Below are 20,983 nucleotides of genomic sequence, written 5' to 3'. Positions count from 1 at the left end.
GAGATGCCCACGCTGCTGCCTGGCAGAGGTCCAGGACAGGACAGCAACTCTGTATGCTAACGCTGTTGTGCCAGTAGTTGCTCTGGGGTTGCTTCTTTGTCAAAGCATAGCACATCTTGATGCAGAGCACCACCCATCACGAGATGGTCTGCTTCTGCACCGCCCGCCCTTTCTTCACACCCACATATCCTACAAAGAGTTGATGGTCCATATGGAAATCTTTGGTACAATTGAGGTAGAACGCCAACGCATTTTTTTGGATCCAGGCAGTGAAGTCTCTCCTCTTCATGAGAAGGATGTGGAGATGTGTAGAAAGTAGGCAAAGTGATAGATTGGCCTACATGAAAGGGCATGACCACCTTAGGAAGGAAGGAGGCCCTAGTACGAAGCACCACTTTGTCAGGATGGAAAAATGGCTTCGAAGAAAGAGCTTGAAGCTCACTCACTCTGCAAGCAGAGATTATGGTAATGAGGAAAGCAGTTTTTAGTCTGAGGAGCCGCAAAGGACAATTATGTTGTGGCTCAAAAGGAGCACTCATAAGATAGGTAAGTACCAGGTTCAAATCCCATAGGGGGATTATGAACAGGGTAGGTGGGAACAACTGGGTGAGTCCCTTCAGGAACCTCCCAACAATGGGAGACTTGAAAAAGGAAGGTTAATCTGGCAATCTTTAAAAGGCCATGATGGCAGATAAGTAGCCTTTAAGGGTGCCCGGAGCAGAGCCCTGCTGGGCAAGAGAGAGGACGAACAGTAGAACCTCAGACAAAGATGCAGAAAGGGAGTCAACAGACTGGTCTGTACACCATGCCGCAAATTTGTTCCATCAACAGGCGCATATCATTTTGGTGGAGGGACGTCTAGTTGCCACGATAACACTGCAGACTTCGGGCAGAAGGTCGAAAGCGGTCAACTACCGTCGCTAAATCTCCACGCAAGAAGGCAGAGACTGTACTGGTTTGGGTGGAGGACCGTCCCCTGCTGCTGTGACAGAAGATCCTCCCGAAGGGGCAGTCTGATTGGAGAATCCATGGCCATGCTCAGGAGCTCAGGATACCATACTCTTCATGCCCAGTCCGGAGCCACAAGGATTACTTGAGCCCTGTCGCTCTTGAACTTCGGAACTCTTCAGAAGTGGTATTGGCAGGAAGGTGTAAAAGAGGCCTGAGTTCCACTCGAGAAGAAAAGTGTTGCTAAGCGAATACCGCCTTGGAAACTTCAGCGTGCAAAACAGCTGACCCTGCGCGTTCCCTGTGGAGGCTAACAGATCTAACCAAGGCTCTCCCCACTGCCGAAAGAGACCTTGCGCCACCTCAGGATGGAGATTATGCATCAACAGCTGAGTTTGTCTGCTCTGGCTTTCAGAGAACCCGCCAGGTATTGAACTATCGGGGATATGCCCTCATGTTCCAGCTATATCCAGAGGCGCAGAGCTTCTTAACAAAGGATCCACGACCCCACTCCATCCTGCTTGTTTCAGTACCACACAGCAGTGTTGTTGTCCATGAACACCTGAACCACTTTCCCTTTGAGAGAGGGAAGGAATGCTTTCAATGCAAGCCTGATTGCCCAAAATTCCAAAATATTGATGTGGAGCCCAAAGTCCACAGTCTTCTGATCTATGCCGCTCCCATGTTGCCGCCCCATCCCAGGAGTGACACATCTATCACTACTATGAGCTCTTGTTGGGGAAGGGAGAGGGACCTGCCGTTGACCCAATCTCGATTCGAATGCCACCACTGCAGATCTTGCGTAGTTCCCTCTGAGATCTGGACCATGTCAGAGAGGTTCCCCTGATGCTGCACCCACTGGAACTTCAGGTACTGCTGCAGAGCCCGCATATGCCATCTGGCATGTGTGACCATTAGGATGCAGGAGGTCATGGGGCCCAGCAACCTCAGAGTCATTCTCACCGAAATCGAGCATAAAGGCTGAAACATCAGTAGCCTGAATATCCTGGACTCGCTTTTTCGGAGGACAGGCCAGAAACTGCACTGTGTCCAGAACAGCTCCAATGAAAGGGAGCTTCTGAGAGGGAGTCTGGTGTGACTTCGGCATGTTTATAGTGAACCCCCGCGAATACAGGATGTTAGCAGAGTCCGAAGGTGGGAGTCAACAGTCTGGGGCGTGCTGGACTTCAACAGCCAGTCGTTGAGGTAGGAGAAGACTGAAATCCCTAACCTGCGCAGATGAGCTGCAACGACTGCCATCACTTTCATGAATACACGAGGGGCGCTGGTAAGGCTGAAAGGGAGCATGGTAAATTGAAAGTGGTTGTGACTTACCACAAATCGCAAGTAATGTCAGTGGGCAGGCAGGACGGGTATGTGGAAGTAGACGCCCTGCAAGTTCAACACTACCACCCAGTCTCCAGGGTCCAAGGCAGATAGGACCTGGTGCAGGGTGAGCATTTTTAACTTCTCCTTCCTGAGTAAGAGATTGAGGGCCCTGAGGCCTAGGTTAGGGTGACGACCCTTGTCCTTCATGGGCACCAGAAAGTTGTGTGAATAACAACCACAACCTACTTCTGGTGCAAGGACTGTCTCTATGACCCTCTTGGCCAAGAAAACCACGACTTCCTTGCAGAGAAGTGCCAAATGATCCTCTGAAAACTCTTGTAAGGCAGTGGCATGGTTGGAGGTGGTCTCGAAGTGGAGGGAGTAGCCCCTTCGGACTATTTGCAAAACCCACCTCTCCGCCGTGATAGATTCCCTGTGAGCCAGCTGATGGCGGATCCTGCTTCCAACTGGTCCGGGATGGTGTGATTAAATAGGAGGGTTTGGAGGTTGCAGCAGGGATGGACTGGACAGACCTCTGGCTCCCTGACCCACGAGCCCATAGGATTCCATGACCACGCAGGGGCTGCGCAGCATGCACAGTCTGTGGCTGGCAGAGAAAGGACGCGGTAGGGAACACCTTCCATAGCCACGAAAGGGGCGATAAAGTGGACTGTATTGGATGAGGGGTGGCTGCGAGGCCAAGGGATGGACTAATCCATAGCCCAGGACTACTTAAAATTCTTGAGCGCAGAGTCCTCTGTCTCCAAAGAGACCGGTGCCATTGAAGGGCATGTCGATGAGAGATTGTTGGACATCTCCAGAGAAGCCAGTCGTCCTAAACCAGGGGTGGCGCCGTAAGGCCACTGTCGACACAACCGATCTGCCCAATGAGTCGGTCGTGTACAGCCCACAGCATATTGTGAACTTGGCTGTATCCCTCCCATCAGCAATGGCTTTGGAAAGGGTGGCTCAGGCCTCCTCCAGGACCTGCAGCAGCACCTGCATGACCGTATCCCATAAGGTATGGGTGTGGCGGCCCAAAAGGCATGCGGTGTTCACAGACCGCAATGCCAGACTGCAGGTAGAAAACATCTTCTTCGCAAGCTGGTCCAGTCTCTTTGATTCCTGAGCCAGAGGTGCGGATGGTAATGCGCCAGATGAAGAAAAAGCCTGCATTACAAGGCTCTGGGGCATAGGTTGTTGGGTCAGGAATTTAGGTTAGTTCAGTGCAGGCCAATGGCGGCGGGCGATTGTCCTATTCACAGGAGCCTCTATTCTAAGTCATAACCAGGTACCCAGTAGGGCTTTAACAGGGGGTTCCGAAGTGGAAGCCCCAGGCATAAGCACCTCAGTCAGGAGGTTAGTCCTGACTACCACAGAAGGGAGCCCCTCTGGCCACCATGGAATATGATGCTCCCTCCTCCGTAGCCACAGTAGGGGGAGAAAGCATGCCAGCATCCGGGGAAGTAATGAGGCCACTAGCCTCGTCCAATTCCTCTGCCCAGTCTGTTTCAGGATAGTCTAGCTGACCCCTCCAAACCATAAGAAAAGGGTTCAGGATCCAACCTGGGGTGAGTAGACCCCCTCAGAGTTGGATCCAGCATTGAGTGATGCTGTTCCAGCTCCGGGTCGTAGAGGATAAGTATTGGATCAATGTTGATTGTGGGCCCAACCAACATCGGGAGTTTCAAAGTCTTTGCCGGCGCTAGGGAAGGTGGCGTTGGCATGACCGGCATCAGCACAAATCAGAAAGCGGATGCGGAGGGGACCTCAGGAGCCGGGCTGAAGCCCCCGCCGCAGAACCCGAGGGACCCCCTTGCGAATCCACATGGCCTGATGGCACTGCAGGGGGGTCGGTCTGCCCATAAATGATGTGCATTGCCTCATAAAATTCTCTTAGCTGGGCAGGGGTGGCTGCGGCACTTGGAAACTCGGGGAGGTGTAGAGCAGACCCAGAAGTAGGCTCCGCGGACTGAGGTCTAGACTGTCAACGCTCTTCCCGTGTCGCGTCTGAGCAACGGGGTGAAGTCAAAGAACGTTTGTCCTTCTTTGAATTCTTCTTGTGACCTGAGTGTCACGAGGATTTTGAGTGGGAAGAAGAGTGGTGGTAACTTCCTCTCAAACGAGACACAGAGTGATGTGGAGTCGAGGGCCGGGCCGCCACGAGCTTTAGGGACCGCTCCCTCAAAGCCTTCAGGTTCGTGGCCCGGCACTCGGAGCACAACTTTGCGTCGTGGTCACACCCCAGACACCACAAGCACACGAGGTGCGGATCCGTCACCGACATCATTCGATGACAGGAGTCACATGGTTTAAACCCGGTCTTCCGTGACATCCTCGACGCACAAAAAGGCTAAAAAACTTTGACAAGATCGTCAAAGTCCGTCAAAAAATGACTAAGGGTAGCTCTCTCCGGATCTGCGCATAAGCTGTCGCGGAAAGAAAAGAACTAACGTCAGCGAGCCAGGTTGGAGCCTATATATGACCACAACATCATTATGGTGACCACAAAGCCAATGATGGATGCGGAGTAGACCAATGCCACCTTATGGCACGCAAGGGTACTACTCGAAGAAAAATCTCCGGATCCAGTCTAACACCAGGTGGAAATTCTAAGGTAGCAATCTGCAACTAGAACTATCCATCAGATGTGTATATAGTCTGGCATTCTCCAATTCTTTACAAGCATTAACTACTTTTAAGCCAACTTTGGTTTATTGGTTTTTTTAAGATGTTTTTGCTATAGCAGAAAGGAAATATTCTGTTGGCTCTGGCATATACGTGCAAAATCTTAAAATGTAATTTTGCTGGTATAGTTATTGCTTGAGTTATTCCGAAGCGCCCTCCTGATTGGGCAAACATTTCAGAATACTAAGTTGCTTCAGAACTTATTTCAAAAGAACATTTAATTTGCTGGCCAAAGTTATCTCGATCTGCTTAGCCCACACTCCTGTCAAGATTTTAAGCATGATAAACCAGGCACACGAAAGGCTTTTTACAACGGTTTCAGCAAAGTTAGGTGTGGCCATGGCTTAAACGCTTACCAAAGCAGACTAGCCTTCGTGGCTACAAAAGAGATAACATTCAGGGGATAACTTTGCTAGAAATTTATTATATTTGCTTTATGTACGAAAGCAGGAGAGTAGAGGAGGGAATAGATGAGCCTAATGCAAGTATTCAATGATGCTTAACCTCTCTTTCTAATTTGCTTCATATTGAGTTTTCCCAGCATGAGGCATTGTTGACCTTGACTTTGTTCAAGTGGTACTGGCTTGCATTGGTTTTTTGGTTCAACTCTCTTTGGACCCTGCTTGTGCCTTTCTCTATTGGGTCTTGACGCATTTCCCTTTGTTCTTACCCACTAGGTTCTGAGAAGTGTCAGCTGACATGGTGTCTAGCACATCTTTAGGAACTGAGCGATATCTACAAACTACGCAGGCAGCCACGGCATGTGGCAGAATGAGGTCATATTCTAGCCACCATTTTGGTTTGTGGTCTTTTTTGTTACCATAAAGGGCATTTGCTCGCCTGCCATTTTGCTTGGAAAGCTGTGGTTTTTTACATTTCCTGTTACTCGGAAAACAAATTTTGCCTCTTCTCATCCACTTGCATTTACAACCAGTCGGTGAAAAAACAAAAACAAAAAAAGAACAAATAAAGTAACATTTAAGGTGAAGCTTATTATATTTTTATAGAAATACCTAAACAGCAATGGTGAACCACAGCACAAGATCAAAGATGAAGCATAAATCTATTTGGCTATCCTAAATGAAAAGCTTATGGGTCTGAAGTTATTGCACATCAAGAAATGAGACAAGCCTGAATCTGGCCAACCTTCATGTGGAGTAGATAATGAAGGGGAAGACACACCTTTCATGTTATAAAAAGTGAAGGCAGTGAAGCCTCGTTGTTGAACACCTAGGTGAAATATTTTGGCAGCCAGTCGCTGAACTCTGGATGTTTATATCTTACTCTCAGGAAAGGGGGTTTAGGGGGCTGTATGCTTTGCATGATGATTCTACATGTTCTTTTGCATGAGGAAGAATCAGTTACTAACCAGTCAGCTGAGGCTTCTGGCTGCTCGTGTGTTCAATGTGAGGACACAGCTCCTTTTTTCTAGCTTCAGAGACATTATGGTGACCCCACAACAACTGGTGCTAGAGGGTTTGTTTCACCTGCAGTTGAACTGCTAGCTGCTAGGATTGAGAGATTTTTGTAGTAGGCCCGAGTGCCTTTGGATTGCTCAGCCACAGAGACTAGGGTACTCTATGTTTCCTTCTGGAAAGCTGGATTCAGTTGGAGCACAGGATAGGATCTGGATCCTGCACAGAAAGTGGTGCTCGTAAACCTTTTACACATCTTTAATGATGAAGGCAAGAATTTCAGAAACATCAATTGTTATATCCGCAGTTTCCATGGCTTATTAACCAGCTGGAGGGATCCCTTTCAAGAAGGACGTTTTTAAGCTCTTGAAGAGAGTACACATTTAAAAAAACTGATAATGATATTGTGATCCAAAGAACATGAACAGTGTGTATTAAACCTATCAGAAACTTGCATTTATTACTGACCTGTTTAGAAGGTTGGTAGACTTTCAAGAGTTGTATGGGATAAACAAGTTCTTACCAAATGGAGTATGTTCTCTAGAAGGACTAGGACCTCCAATATTTTGTACCCATATTTTCAGAGTCACCCTCATTACTTGCCCTAAGGAGTAAGAGTTTCCAGACAGCCATGTTTAATCCTGTGAATTCTTTAAAGAAACCCAAACCCTTACTTCTTGTTATCTCTTCACCAATAATGAGATCTGTGATGGAGAAGGCTTACGTGGACATCTTATATTCCAGGAACCATTCAGCAAGGGTAGAAACAGCTGCTTGGGCTTCTGGAGAAGACTGGAAGATCTTCTAAAATTAGCTGAATGGGTGGGCAACTTACTTCCAGAATCCATAAAGCCCACTGATCTTTGGGGTAAGGCTTGTGAATGTGCCTTCAAAGTGCATATAACACGACCTTTATGCCTCTTGATAAAATGATGATTTTCATAACTGTTGCGACAGGATGGTCATACTATTCTGCCTTCATCCATCCTGGAAATGGAAGCAAACCTTAGACTTTGCATAATGTGAGCATATTATCTCAAGGTACCTTTCTAATCAAGGTCTAGTCAGTCTAGCATACAGTCTGTTCAAGGTTTTGGCCTAATTATTGCGGTCTTTCCCTTTCCCTTATGAGGCTAAAGGATCAGGACAGTGGACAGGTGAACCATTTGTTGTTCCTTTATGTCTAACGAACTACATCAGATTGTTTGGTCACACTGGACATCTTGAGCATAAAAGAAGAGGCAGAACGTTGACATTGTTTACTACACATCAGTGCTTTGTTGGTGGAAAGTTGCAATAAAGTGATAATGTATAAAGCATAAGGCTCTATCTGTAATAAAATCTAGATTTTCCAATCACACCTGTGTGAAAAATCGTTATTTGGATGCAGAAAATCCCGTGTATGAAGCATTGCTACAGTACATAATACAGTTTTCTTGACTAGAAAGCAAGTTTGCTGCTTTCGGATATTGTGAACTGTTGACTTATTTATGGTGTTCTCTAGGGCGCTGAACAAGTTGTCTTCTGATCAGTTGAAACTGCTTGGATACAAACAATTAACATAAGGTCAGCCACACTTGATAGTACACGTTCAATGATTGAAATAGTTATTGGGGTACAGTTCATGTAGCAACAAACCCGTTTTCCCTTCTATTTGTGTAAGTCAATGCATCTGGGATAGGGAAAATTATCATGGGCCTGAAGGCGGCTGAAGGACCAATAGCTGACAGTAAGAGTCAAGTCTGAATTTTAAGTTGATTCTGAATGGCCATTCATTACAGTCTAAACCCCAGAATCACTGTTCTATTACACATGTAATCCAGTGGGTACGTGGAATTGGCCCTTTAGCCTGAGTTCTCCTTTACTGTTTACATGAGGCTAACTAGATAGCCATGCAGTCAAGTCATTGTAAATCAGGGGATTTACTGACACGACACAGAAGCAGAAGTAACTTATGTCGGAGAATTTCTGCTAAGCTTAAGCAGTCGATTACCTAAACAGTCCACCATGCAGATGTTTATTGAAGTCCAAAAAATGGCCGCCCCCGCACAGACAACCTCCCCCACTGAAGCTTAGTTGGGCAGGTGACAGTACATTGCCAATACAAATGTAAATCTAGTGCCTAATTATTTTATGTTAGGCACACTAAATATACAATTAAATAGGAGCAGATATGTTTTTAGTCACGGAACAACGTAAAAACAGACATCCAGATTTCCCTTTTTAAAAGAAAAAAAAAATGCCCCTCTCCCCTTTAGACAAAAATAAAGATTACTAAAACCATTTGGAGTCTAATTACAGGTGTAGGAAGATGAATGCATTGTGCTAGGCGGTTATTAGCAGTCTTCGTGGGAAAGGAAAGGATAGGTGACTCAAAGGCTGTACAATAACATATAATAAATAAATAAACAACGGTTAGTGAAACAGTTAGTTTTACAAGTTTAGAAGAAAGAACCAATGCAATAAGCCTATTATATTTAAAAAAGCACGATCATGCAGTAGAGTGCATCAGATTGGTCCTTGAAGCTGAAACCGCAAGATCACTGATGAAAAGACTGATGTGATTAAGCCAAGCTGGATACTGTAGAACAAAATCATCATCACCTCCAATCTGTTAGATGCATGATGGATTTGACAGTAATAACTACGTAGATGTTTTAGCTCCTTGAAAGGATTCATGAAGCACACCTAGGGGAAGATAAGAACTCTGCTTATACTACATGTGGTAATCCCAATAATCTCTTCTCTTCCTTGTTACATTTGTTAACTGAGTCATTCTGCCCCTTAAATACCCCTAGGAATCCATCTGACTTCAGTTTAATAAAAGTACATTTTCTTTTGTTGTTTGCTCAGGGGTCTTGCCCTTGCCATGCATCACTCCTTATCAGAACATATAAAAGGAGAGAAATTCGAAACCACCTCCTGTTATCAACCAACCCGCACACCTTCTTCACCTCTAACTTCTGGGCATGTAGAGAGGAAAAAAAAAAAAGAGTAATGGGGAGTGCCACAATTAATCTAAGCATTGCTCCTCTCTTTTCTCTCCCTTGCTACATTCTTCTAATCTGAGAAGATCCCAAGTCACTTATGGGAATGAGAAATGAGTCACACAAGGCCCTCCATATGACTCAGCAGACTAGAGGTCAAAATCCCCACGTAAGTTCATACCACTCACTCAGAGATATCACCAGTCAAACTCCTAAGCTCTTTCACCATGCCATTACTCGTTCTGTGTTAGGTTCTGAACTGCCCTGCTTTATGATTAATAATGTATTGCTTGCAGGAATTTCTTAAGTCTTCCACAGTCCACTGATCAGGCACAAATGTATTTAGAATTTTACATCCCAAAATATTAGTATTTCGAGGGTCACTTTATCACATGTTGTCACAGGGCATGTTTTGCTGTCTCAGGTAATTAAAGGGAATTGTCTGGAAGGAAGTCCTCTCTGAGAATAAGGATAATGGCAATTCTTGATCTTCAAGTCTATCAGCATCATTTTGTCGTCCTGGATTGGGAGGGTTAAGGACAGAGTGGAAACATACCAACTGCTAAAAGATTACCTAAATCCTGTACAGGAGATGTGGAGGCATTCAAGAAACCTTAATCCACGCTCTTCATGTGCTTCTATGCATTGGGCAATCACCCAAAGTATTGATAAACTCTCTCTCTCATCACAGGCTAGAAGGAGGTTTGTATGTATGCGATTCCTTCAATTCAAATTAGTTGAATTTACAAATTTCCACAAACATCTGTACTTAGTCATTGATGTCGCTCGTATGTGTGAGTTTAGAATTCAGTCCCTTTCCTACATTATTTGCTCTTGTCCGATTAAGGCTTGAAGACAAACATATTGGTGAAAATATGAATTCGACACAGTCAGCGTCCATTCATGCATGGGGTCGTAATGTACTGTTCAGGCAGGAAATCAGTAACTCTACCTTCATTTACTTTTTTTAAGAGATGTCTTCATAATCTTAGCATGTCTAATACTTTGTGATGTACGTTTTACTTCAATGTAGTTTTAATATTTGTGCACCCCTGATTAACTGAGCTTTTGCATTCTGCTGTAAGGGCCATACTGCTCATGTTTTTGTTGGTAGCTGTACTTTGTGTTAACATAGTTTAAATTAACCTGTTAATATAAATATTCAGTTCATTCACTCACAGCATGAAAACAAAACTGACCACCAAACTCTGACTGCTGTCTCATGCACAACTAGCAACCGTGGGTGTGTAAAAAAATGTAGACAGACACCACAATGTTGGGGCGATAATGAAAAAAATCAGAGGCACTGCGGCTGTCAATAGCCATCACCCATCCATAGGAGTGCCTATGGACCATATAATATTAAAGCAACTATTTCTCATTGAAGTATTTTTTTTATTTTTTTTAAATCAGTGGGTAAATAGTTTACTAATACTTTCTGTTACAGTCACATTATAAACATATTCAAATGTCATACTTAAGAAACAAAATATCCATTCAGAGACTATCATGAAGAGAGAAAAATTAACTAATCCCTAACAATTGTTGCCTATCAAAGATTGGCTGTAGTTTTGCCCATCTTACCGTCCTGTGTTAGAGCTATCAAGGGCCTTCTACTCTTCTGCTTAACTTCCTTAAAATTCTGGAAAGGTTGACAACTTCTGTTTCTGGATTTTCCCGACAGCCTTGATGGGCCTGAGTTACAGTATGTCTGTTGCGGTGTGTATAATTTGTCAAGAAAACAGATTTATTCGTTCTTTTTTTGGTAGTTCTAGATATTTTTTTCAGTTTGCTGATTTTTCTAACATTTTTTCAGTTGCTCCAAATTCAGTAAATGTTTTTTCAAATTTTTGAAGAGGTGACATTTCTGTCTAATTTAAGTATCTTAAAGTTCTTATGCTTAGCTATTGCTCCAAGGTCATTTTTGTACTATGCTCAAGGGCTCTATCAATGCCCAAGACTAATCAAGCCATTAAAAAATTAGTCGCAATGTCACCAAATCGTTGTTGAAATTTAGGATCGTTCATTCGTTAGACCTCTAAACCAAGGCAATTGATGCTGGCATTCAAATATCCAGTTATCATAGTCACAGTATATTGTCAGGCAAATGTATTATTTACAACATTTTTCCAGTTGATTTTAAAGTGCTTGTGATTTACTAGTGGGATGAAAAGTTGCCGACAGCCCCAATAATGATCAACCATTTATCATCTTTGCAATGTATTCCTGGGAGTGTGTGGGGCTTCTTTATTGTTCATATTTCCATGGGAAATTGGAATGCAATGAATAAATTTTAAAAGGTAGGATTATTAGTTTATAAAGAAGCTATGGTTTTTACAATACTAGAGACTGTACTTCTGTTCAAATGAGAAAAAGAGCTGCCCAGGACTGTGGAATTTATAAAATCTACTTGTCCTGTAAATAAAATCCACATGCCCCTTTTGGTGCCAAGCAGGAAGGTGACAAACTGTAGTGGCGTTCTTACTGTGACAATCTGTAGAGGTGTTCTTATTACAGGATAGCTTCTGTCATTATGTTACGGCTCATATTAGGGAATGGATTCTTTCCCGATTTTACAACCTTTCTGCACATTTAAATGCAGGGGTGTGACTTTGACAGGATGCAGTAGTTCTGGGGTTGGAATACCCTGCGAGTCTGAGCACACCCACAACCTAACATGTTTAAGGGTAACCACCCAAAACTCTTCACTCTCTTCTTACACTGGAAAAGGTTTGGAAATGTACTCCAGACTAGAAGAGTACAACGTTTTGTAGAGTGGGGTACAATAAGGTGTAAGGAAAGTGAATTTTCAATCAGTCAGCTGATTTGTTCTTTCGTAAAGGAAATTTACAAATGTTTGTTAGGAATAGTTTCCAAGCCTGTCTTTGTAAACTCTTGTGAATTCTTGAAGGTCATGAGTCTGCTACAAAGTAAGAACAGTACCTGAGTGCACTTTCGTCACTTTTAAAAAAAAAATAAGAATCAGACCCCTAATTTATGTTCATGTTGCTTATAATTGTTTTTCGAGGATGCGTCATAATCTATCTTTTTCTTACACTGGCATGCATCAAACATGTTTTATAAGTAATGCCTCAGAAAATAGCTTAGCAAAAAGCTTTTTTTAAGTTGCACATTTTTCTGTGCACATTTTATTTTGAAAGCAAATAATCACCAATCTTGCTCCCATGCTTATATAATTATTTGTATATAATTAGTCAGGATTCTGGAAGCAATGTAATTAGCCTCAAATTGCTACATTTCCAAACATTTTGATAGTGGAACCACTGTGAGTAATTTAAGCTGAGGTCACAGCTATTTGTATAGCCTTAAATCACTAACAGTAAAAACGTTAATATTAATGAATCTTGTACACATTTGAACAACTTACTATGGATTACAATTTTGCCTCTAATGTCAGGCAATTATCTTTCCCAGATCCATACCTGGTATTGTAATCTGGCAGCTAAAGGATTTGTGTGGCAGAGCATTGGGTCTACTTGTCAAAGTGGATAACAATCATGAAAACTTGTTTTCCTTGACCCCAAAGAATATGTCCTGGGCATTGGGATAAAGAAATTCCACTCACCTAGCTACCCTATAAACCACCAGGACACTGGAATAAGCTACTATATTAAAAAGCATTGGGTTAACTGGAAGTAATTTTATGACCAGGTAAATAGCTTACAATTCAATTTGGTTACATTTCGAGTGTGATCATTCAAACAATATTTAGAACAATACTCACAATAATGGAGTCAACAGCCTTCTAATAGCCAAAGACCAGGAGATTTTTTTTTGTCTAAAGGTGGCATGCAGGCTGCATACAATCAATTTAGCTCTACCATTTATTGCTCTTTGACCTTCTTTGTATTTATATGTCTATATCTGTCACACTGTCTATATCTATATCACACTGAGTGATCAAAGATCAAAAGGCGTTGCTTTGAATAAAAAAAGTGCTGGTATTAAAAAACAATTCCTTTTCATCACTTCACGAAAGCCTCTGTATTTTATCGAGTTTTAAGATATGAAATTTGATGTATGGTTACAATGCTAATTTAACAATTGATATGTAAACTATTTACCCGCTCATAATATACACTCAAGGGAACCACTGATTACCCAATGCTTGAGGTGGTTTACACGCTTGCAACAGTCTCATTAGAACCCAAGAACAAAATGTGGCATGTATCTCTCCTTGCCACCTTTTAAACTCCGATAATCGCACTCTGAAGAAAGACTGCACCTTTGATAGGACACTCAGTGGTAAGTGCACGTCTGCCTGGTAAAAGGCTGCTAAGACTGCTAAAGAGCGGTGTCTGATACTCCAAACAAGTCCTCCTGTACAGCAAGAGCCCTATCCTTTCAGATTGCAAAAAGCCAGTCTCTGGTGGGACAACAGATGCTCTGACAGGACTAAACATCAGAGGACCAAAACCAGGCACATGCTGCGTAGCAGGCGAAAGAGTAACCAATATCACTTTGGCTCTCTCCTCTTCAACTTTGGCCAGAATCCTACTGGATCAATCGCATAGGCATTAAAGCAAACGGCCTACCTGTTGGCCATGGTATGAGCAAGGAATCAATATTAAATGCCTGAGCGTCCAGAAACATGAGACAGAGATGAGAAGACTGCCCCCAAAATACTATGATCCTGAGAAGATAGGAGCACATTACTAAGATGATCACTACAGATGTTAATGATATGAGGGTCTGCGCTGTGCACATGAATAAATATCTTGCCTGCCAGTAATGCGAGGGCCAGTCAACCAGTGCCCCTTTGACCACTGACAAGAATCTTGTCTATGGAATTGAATTTGCATCTGAATATGCATATGAACAGGTTCTGGAAATATCTTTGGGCCCTACTGGATTGCCTGCACGCTCTCCATCTGAATAACCTGAAGAAATTCTTCTTGCTCCATTATGGAGCCTCCATTTCGCTAATGGTTTCCCAATGCACTGGCATTGGTGGTGATGGCCAGGAAGGCGAGAGGCCAACGCATCCCCCTTAGTTATATTTGGAGTTCACAACTATAACGTGACTAAACAAGCTACTATCTTCAAATTAGTTCTCTGAATCCGACATCCACTTTTACAGACTAGAGCTTATCAGAGGCTTTAAAAGAGACCTTCCCCAAAGAACTAAGAACAGCATGGAAGTCAAGTGTCCCTGATTTCTGAGCGCACTCGGGCATCCTGGCCCCACATCAGGTATGTCAGGGAGCTTTCCAATACTTGAATCCGCTGCTTGAGCAGGAAACTCTTTCCTTGTCTGTCTGAATGAGCATCCCAATAAATTAGAAGGGTTTCTTAGACACAAAATGTGACTTCACATTCAAGATAATGCCTTACTCAGCGAGGCAGAAAAATTGCTAGAGACACTCTGCAGTCAGGATGTGCTGCTAGGTATTCAGCAGGACAACAGTTTGATTTTATGAATCACATATGTCTTGAAAGGAATTCTTGAAAGGAATTTCAGGAACCTATTTGCTCAAGTCCTTCAGATTGAAAAGCAACCTAAACTCACAGGATACCATCTAAAACACACAAAGGAGAGGACAAACTCAAAGTCCTTCTCACACTCCAAGACAGGCACTATGTCCTAACTCTGCAGCAGTTTCTAAACTGAAACTCTGAGCAATAGGTCGAAAGTTTGACAATGGCACATTGATTTCTATGTGATAAGCAAGTGTCACAATCTTCAGAACCCAGATTTTGGCAAATGACTACACCTATGCTATCCTGAAGAAAACTCTGTCAATCATAATTGCTGCACTTTGTTCCTAGTGGCAGAAAAAATGTATTTCCCCTCAGTGAGTTGCCATACTGCCGCTTTTACTTGCTCATGTGCCTGGAAGAAGAAAATTCTCCCCTTGATACTGCTCGTAGATCCATGTGAAAGGGCATGGAATTCTCTTTCTTAGACCTGCCAGGACATGGGTAGGTGTAGAAAAATTCCCAAAATTCTCTTTACTAGATCACCCAGATCTAGCCCAAATAACTTCTACAGCTGAAAAGGGTTATGCAGTAGCAAGCATTTCTGATTAGAGTAGGTTTTCCATTATGAGGCCCAGACAGTCCTGCGAGCAGGTCCTAAAGTCTCATGGGTTATATGGGTGCTGTTCTAATGGAATGGAATACCACACCAGTGAGATATTTTCACTGCTGTTCTACCAAACCATGATATCAGCACAATATGCCTCTTCTGGCATCGTGTTATGATACACTAAGTGGTCCTGTTTTTTAGAGGACTGTCCACATGCACCTTGCACTCTTCAAAATAGGTTTACCCAACTTTCCTTACAGCCTCTTCCACATTTGTATCCAAAGGATTTCCTCTGAACCATGCCATGTGCAGAACGGTCACCTTTTCCGCAAGGTTCCACAGGTACAGAACGTGTGACCTCCATTTCCATATCAGCAACTGGATAGATTGTGGCCATGAATTTGGGAAAGACAACTTCGCCTGGACTTTGCATTTCTCTTTAAGGCCACTCTTGATAGAATGATGCACTAGCAAAGGGGAAATAGATGGCATTTCCTATATGGTTAACTTATTCACTCCTTCCAATTGAGGTTCATATAACAGTGGCTATGCGGTATCCTCCGAGACAAAGGTCAAGACCAGCTTAACTTGCTCCTTTAACTCATCGTCCTTGACCTGCTCTGCCTATGACTGCGGAAGTAGAAGAAACAGGAAGGTCTGTGTCTCTCATGTGCTACTGAAGATGCCACAGCCTTGTCAATCAAGGGCTACAACTGCCTCCACTCAACATGATCCCACCAACCTCTGAGTAGGCGATCTGTATCTCTGTCTTTTTGGAGTGAAAAGGTGAGCAGAATAGGAAGCTGCTCCTCCTGCCCTACACTGTCTTTTCCGAGCCACTCCACACCAGTCTGCTCATCTCACTAAAAGCACACAATGGGCATTTCAAGGACACCCTTAGCTGTGGCTCTGTGGAGCTTTTGACATGCTGATATGAAACTTCCAAGTCTACGGCTGACTGAGATCACAGTGCCCACCTGAACTTTTGTCGACATCCAAGTGAGACTCCTGTCACACACTACCCCCCCCCCAACCTCGTTCAACTGTGTTAGAAATAGAGCCACACGTACATAATGGTGTGGCCAACATCCTGTGGACAGCAGCCCTACCACCAGAAAAAAAGGAAGACCCACACATGCATCTTGCCACGAGTATACCACGTTCGCCCAAATATCACAAACATTTTCACACACTTTTCAAGGAGAGGAAAAAAACATATGGTGGTCAGACCGGCCTCCCTTTATAGTTCACAAATTAACGTGAGAATAATGTCTGTCAATTAAGAAATAAAACGAGGAAGAGAAGAGGTAAACTATGTCATGTTCTAGATCTGACTATAGAGCTATTTACTGACAAAGGATTAGCACTGCAGCAGGCTTTGGGTTTGCATGGAATCTGACCGAGAACGATTTAACAAAATAGACAGGAGTTCACAGCTGTACAAAGGGTGAGATGTTCCATGAAGACCTTTAGGAGAGAGTCAGAGATCTGCATGTTTGGACCTCTAATTCCAAATCGGGATCTCTTCATTTGAAACTGCATAAGGCGAAGTGTAGATCACATGTTAGAGGATGGTGATTTGGCCTGTCAGTGAAGTGCACAGCAGAAGACTAGATCAAGACCTGAACAGATAGAAAAAACACTAGTTAATATCTTGTCAAAATGCATTTGTACGAAACATTTAAATATAATGGAGTGAGTTCTTTGTTTTTTTTCAAAGATGCAGTTAGTACACATTTTTGTCATATTGGCCACTGCTTCACGCTTTTAACTCACATCCTCCAAACTCATGTGACATTCTTCCTGCTAAAGACACACAGCACAAACAGAATGCAATTTGCAATCCTCGATGTGTGAATGCACTTCTGGCCCTCCAACTCACTAGTTACTTTTCCGAGAGACATCTTCCTTTTATTGTCATCAATAAAATGCTTCAGCTTAGCATTTCTAAGCTAAGGGATCACCCTAGTTGGTTTCTTGGCACTAAGGTGGTATATGCTGGCAGTCCAGAAATAATTTGTGTAGATGAATAGCCACGTTTTCAGACTCCGTTGAATGCAAGATACTTTAAGAGCCCCAAATCTGAAGGATAAAGAGTAGCAGAAGGACTGAAAGCAGATAGCAGCAGAATAAATGGATGCTCCTTCTGCACAGTAAAACAACAGGACATGGACTGTCCAAATGAGAAATTTCAGAGTAGACCTCCAGGGAGTTGGTGGCTGTGAATTTAGTGCCTGGAGGAAACAAAGGGAGGAATACAGGAGTCACAAACACCACATATCAATATATCAAACTCCTTGCATTGTTCTCACGGGACCTAGTATTCAATAATCCAGATAAGAAAAAAACTGGCATGAATGTAGCCTATGATACATATTTGCTCGAGTTAGAGCTATCAGCGTTGTAAATTCCTAACTGGACTTTTCTTGCCACATAAATTGAAAATGAAAAGTGAAACAGTTGACATCAGCTAGCCGATTCAAGTGCCACAGCTGCCCTGAGCATGAGCACGAAGGAGAGACACAAAAGGAAAAAGAAGTTTGCTCGCAGTCAAACGTATCGACAAACGTCCAATCATCCATGTAACAGGGTCGGCGTCCAAGGCGGTAACAAAACCGCCCCAAGGAGGGACAAACAAAGAATTTACCAGTGATGAAGGATTTTTGAAAGGCAAGCCCATGAACGGGTGATAGTGATGGGCCCACAGATAGATTACAACAGGTAAGAGCGCTTGCGCGCTCGACCTAATAAATAAGTTAGACATGACCAGCGCTAACCTCATCATATTGCCTTTTTCCAAAACCACTGATAAAGCCAATAGGTCTCACCTATGCGAGACCTATTGGCTGTGTCAATCTTTTTTGCCATATTGTACAGCTGCACGGCTGCTGTGCAGCACGGTTCATAATAAAATAAAAAAGCGCTATGATAGAGGAAGCGCTGACTGCGCCATAGCACTTTTTTTTTTTTTTTTTTTTTTACTTTCAGCCATGTTGCATAGCAGCCACACTGCAGTACATGTCTAAGAAATAGCATAGACAAAGTCAATAGATATTGCATAAGTACGACCTATTGGCTTTGCTATTGTTTGTGGTATTTAGGCAAGGGTTGATGAAGTGATTTTCCTAGGATCGGAGGAGGTTAGTTGTGCTGAATTCAAACTTTATTCACCATTTACAAAGTCAGCCGTTAGGCCATGGCATGATATAAATATACAGACATATATTTGTAAATTTATCCAGTAAACAGAAGAGAAAGTATAAATTGTGGTTTAGGGAGTAATGTGGCACACCTTTTCCATGATGAATGGCAAACGGGACCACCCAGCGAACATAACTGAACAGGAACATAAATAAGTGGGTAATGAAGTATCAGATGATATTCCTACTGCCCATGTGAAGTAAAGTGCTGCACTGGGTTAGACTAAAAAATGAATGGCAAATGTGGTCACCCGGAGTAAAGCAAAAATAAAACGCTACTCAGAGCATAAGCCAGACACCCGCACACCTACATGCGCACACACAAACACACACACAAACACACACACTTTCCCAACATAAAAATTTTCTATTCCAAAATTATACAAAACTCGGTCATCGGTGCCATCTCTGGCTGGAGACTCCCAACACTTGAACAGGCATCTCACCAAAAATAAAAGCATACAGCCTCCAACCCTCTATCCAAACCTCTGGATACATCAAACTCCACAACCAGCAAAGGAAGTACAGCTTAAGTCCATATGATTCAAATTGGACCAGCTAAAGGCTGAATCCCAAAAACAGATGTGAGAGAAGAAACAGGAACAGATCAACTATAAATTGAAATAATGTACTGAGAAAAAAGGCTCATGTACTAGCGAAGCCTCGAAAATCATCCCTGGTTGGATATCGGCACAAGAAGGTAGTTACAAACATCCAAAGGCATGAGATTCAGAGTTTGGCACCGAAGAATTACTAGCCAACTGCATTTGACTGAAAATGGCAGATGTGTGTCTCAAAGTCATAATTGACCTACAGACTGCTAGGGATGCCAAGACGCCAAGGACACTAACAGGAAGTTTCCCTTCCTGTGGCATGGTTACAATTTCAGCAAGTAGTAATTAACAATGCTGGTCCTCTGCACCCCTATGCACAAGCGACAAGTGGCTTGTTCCCAGTTGAAGTAGATTATGCTGCCTGGTACCCTAATGCAGTAATTGAGATCAGTAAGCACCAATCTAGAAACCAGGGCTGTCAAGTTGATGGTTGCCAGAATATGCTACCCTGAAAAAATAATGTGCGACAGGGAGCTCAATTTAAGAGCAGTGTGATGTGCGGTCTCTGGTAATAAGAGGGTTAGCCACCATCCAAGCACTGCTAATCCTGTGACAAATGAGGTTTAACAGGACGCTCCAATTAATGAAAAGAGCATTTGTACAGAAGTGTGGAATGCAGCACAAGACATATCTTCACTTATTTCTCTTGGTCTACAGAGAGGTGCCACAGGGGCCGACTGGTTGTGAACTCTTATTAAGTCCTGCATAGATGGAGGTGGGGATGACCCTGTGCAGCTTATTGTGAAGGTTGAACAGGAGAGCATGGAGACCAATTTGTATCCGTTGTCTTCAATTTGAGGGGACATCCGCAAGAGTTCTGATTTAGACATATAAAGCACCTGCTTTCTTTCTGTGAGCTAAAAAAACACACAAAGGGAGCTATGAACTCCATGTCCCTGTATTGCACGGTGGAAAGCCTTAATACATCAAGCGAAGTTATAGCCTTTCTCGAATGTGAGCACTGACATTATTGGTCTGACAAAGAATACTGTAGCTCTCCATATTATGAAAAAGAGATCACTACTGTTAAGCCACAAGGACCTGTATGTTTAAAGTCTGTTTCTCGCGTTAGCCTTAAAAAGACCTGTGGAAGGCAAAGCCTCCTTAACTCTTCACTATGAAAGACTGATGAACAAGGGTAAATGGAGGAGACCTAAAATTGAATGACAAAGAAAAATTGAAACAATATAATTTTTCTCAGGCAGCAGGTGTTGAATCCCAGACGTCAACGCAAGAAGGGATGTAACAGTTCCATCAACACACCACCTGCCTGTTTTTTTCAGTTTCATCTAAATCTTCCCACTACAAAGTGGTCAAGATCAGAAAACATGACGGCAGCATTAAAATACCCCCAGTAGAGGAGGGGCGGAAGGTGATGAGAAATCTGCATGAAGATAAAAGTATCTATCAGAAAAAAACCTTATTAAAAGCAAGCTATTATCACATATTTCTTTCCGTGGGTTCTTCTAATCCCAGATTGTAGCAGATTCCCAAAAAAACACCCATAAAAACTTACACAAAAATAATGTCCGAGACTACATTGCCTAAAACCAAAGAATATTGAATAATTGGTCATTCAACACTGCTTTTTCGTTCAGAGCTCCACAGCACACTGCGACGAGCTGGATGTGTATTCTGTACTCCAAGAAGGTTTCTTTACAAGAAAAAAATGACACCTTTATTTAGTGCAGGATATTTGCCAAAATCTGGCAGATGTCCTACCTGCTGTATTGTTCAGAGCCAATGACATCAA

General features: G+C 43.0%; 1 protein-coding gene across 2 annotated transcripts in view; it reads right to left on the bottom strand.

Annotated features, from left to right (window-relative positions):
• Positions 1–5,470: 5,470 nt before the first annotated feature.
• The window catches only part of SKA3 (spindle and kinetochore associated complex subunit 3), a 226,723-nt gene continuing 211,210 nt past the window's right edge, over positions 5,471–20,983 (bottom strand). For both annotated transcript variants that reach the window (XM_069202259.1, XM_069202260.1), the window contains exon 10: positions 5,471–17,038. In XM_069202259.1, the coding sequence (XP_069058360.1) occupies positions 17,027–17,038 (12 nt within the window). In that variant the 3' untranslated portion in view covers positions 5,471–17,026. The remainder of the gene's footprint in view (positions 17,039–20,983) is intronic.

This window comes from Pleurodeles waltl, chromosome 8, assembly GCF_031143425.1.
Source record: "Pleurodeles waltl isolate 20211129_DDA chromosome 8, aPleWal1.hap1.20221129, whole genome shotgun sequence".
NCBI lineage: Eukaryota > Metazoa > Chordata > Amphibia > Caudata > Salamandridae > Pleurodeles > Pleurodeles waltl.
The sequence above is the reverse complement of the archived record's forward strand: the minus strand, read 5'-3'. Positions and strand labels throughout refer to the sequence as shown.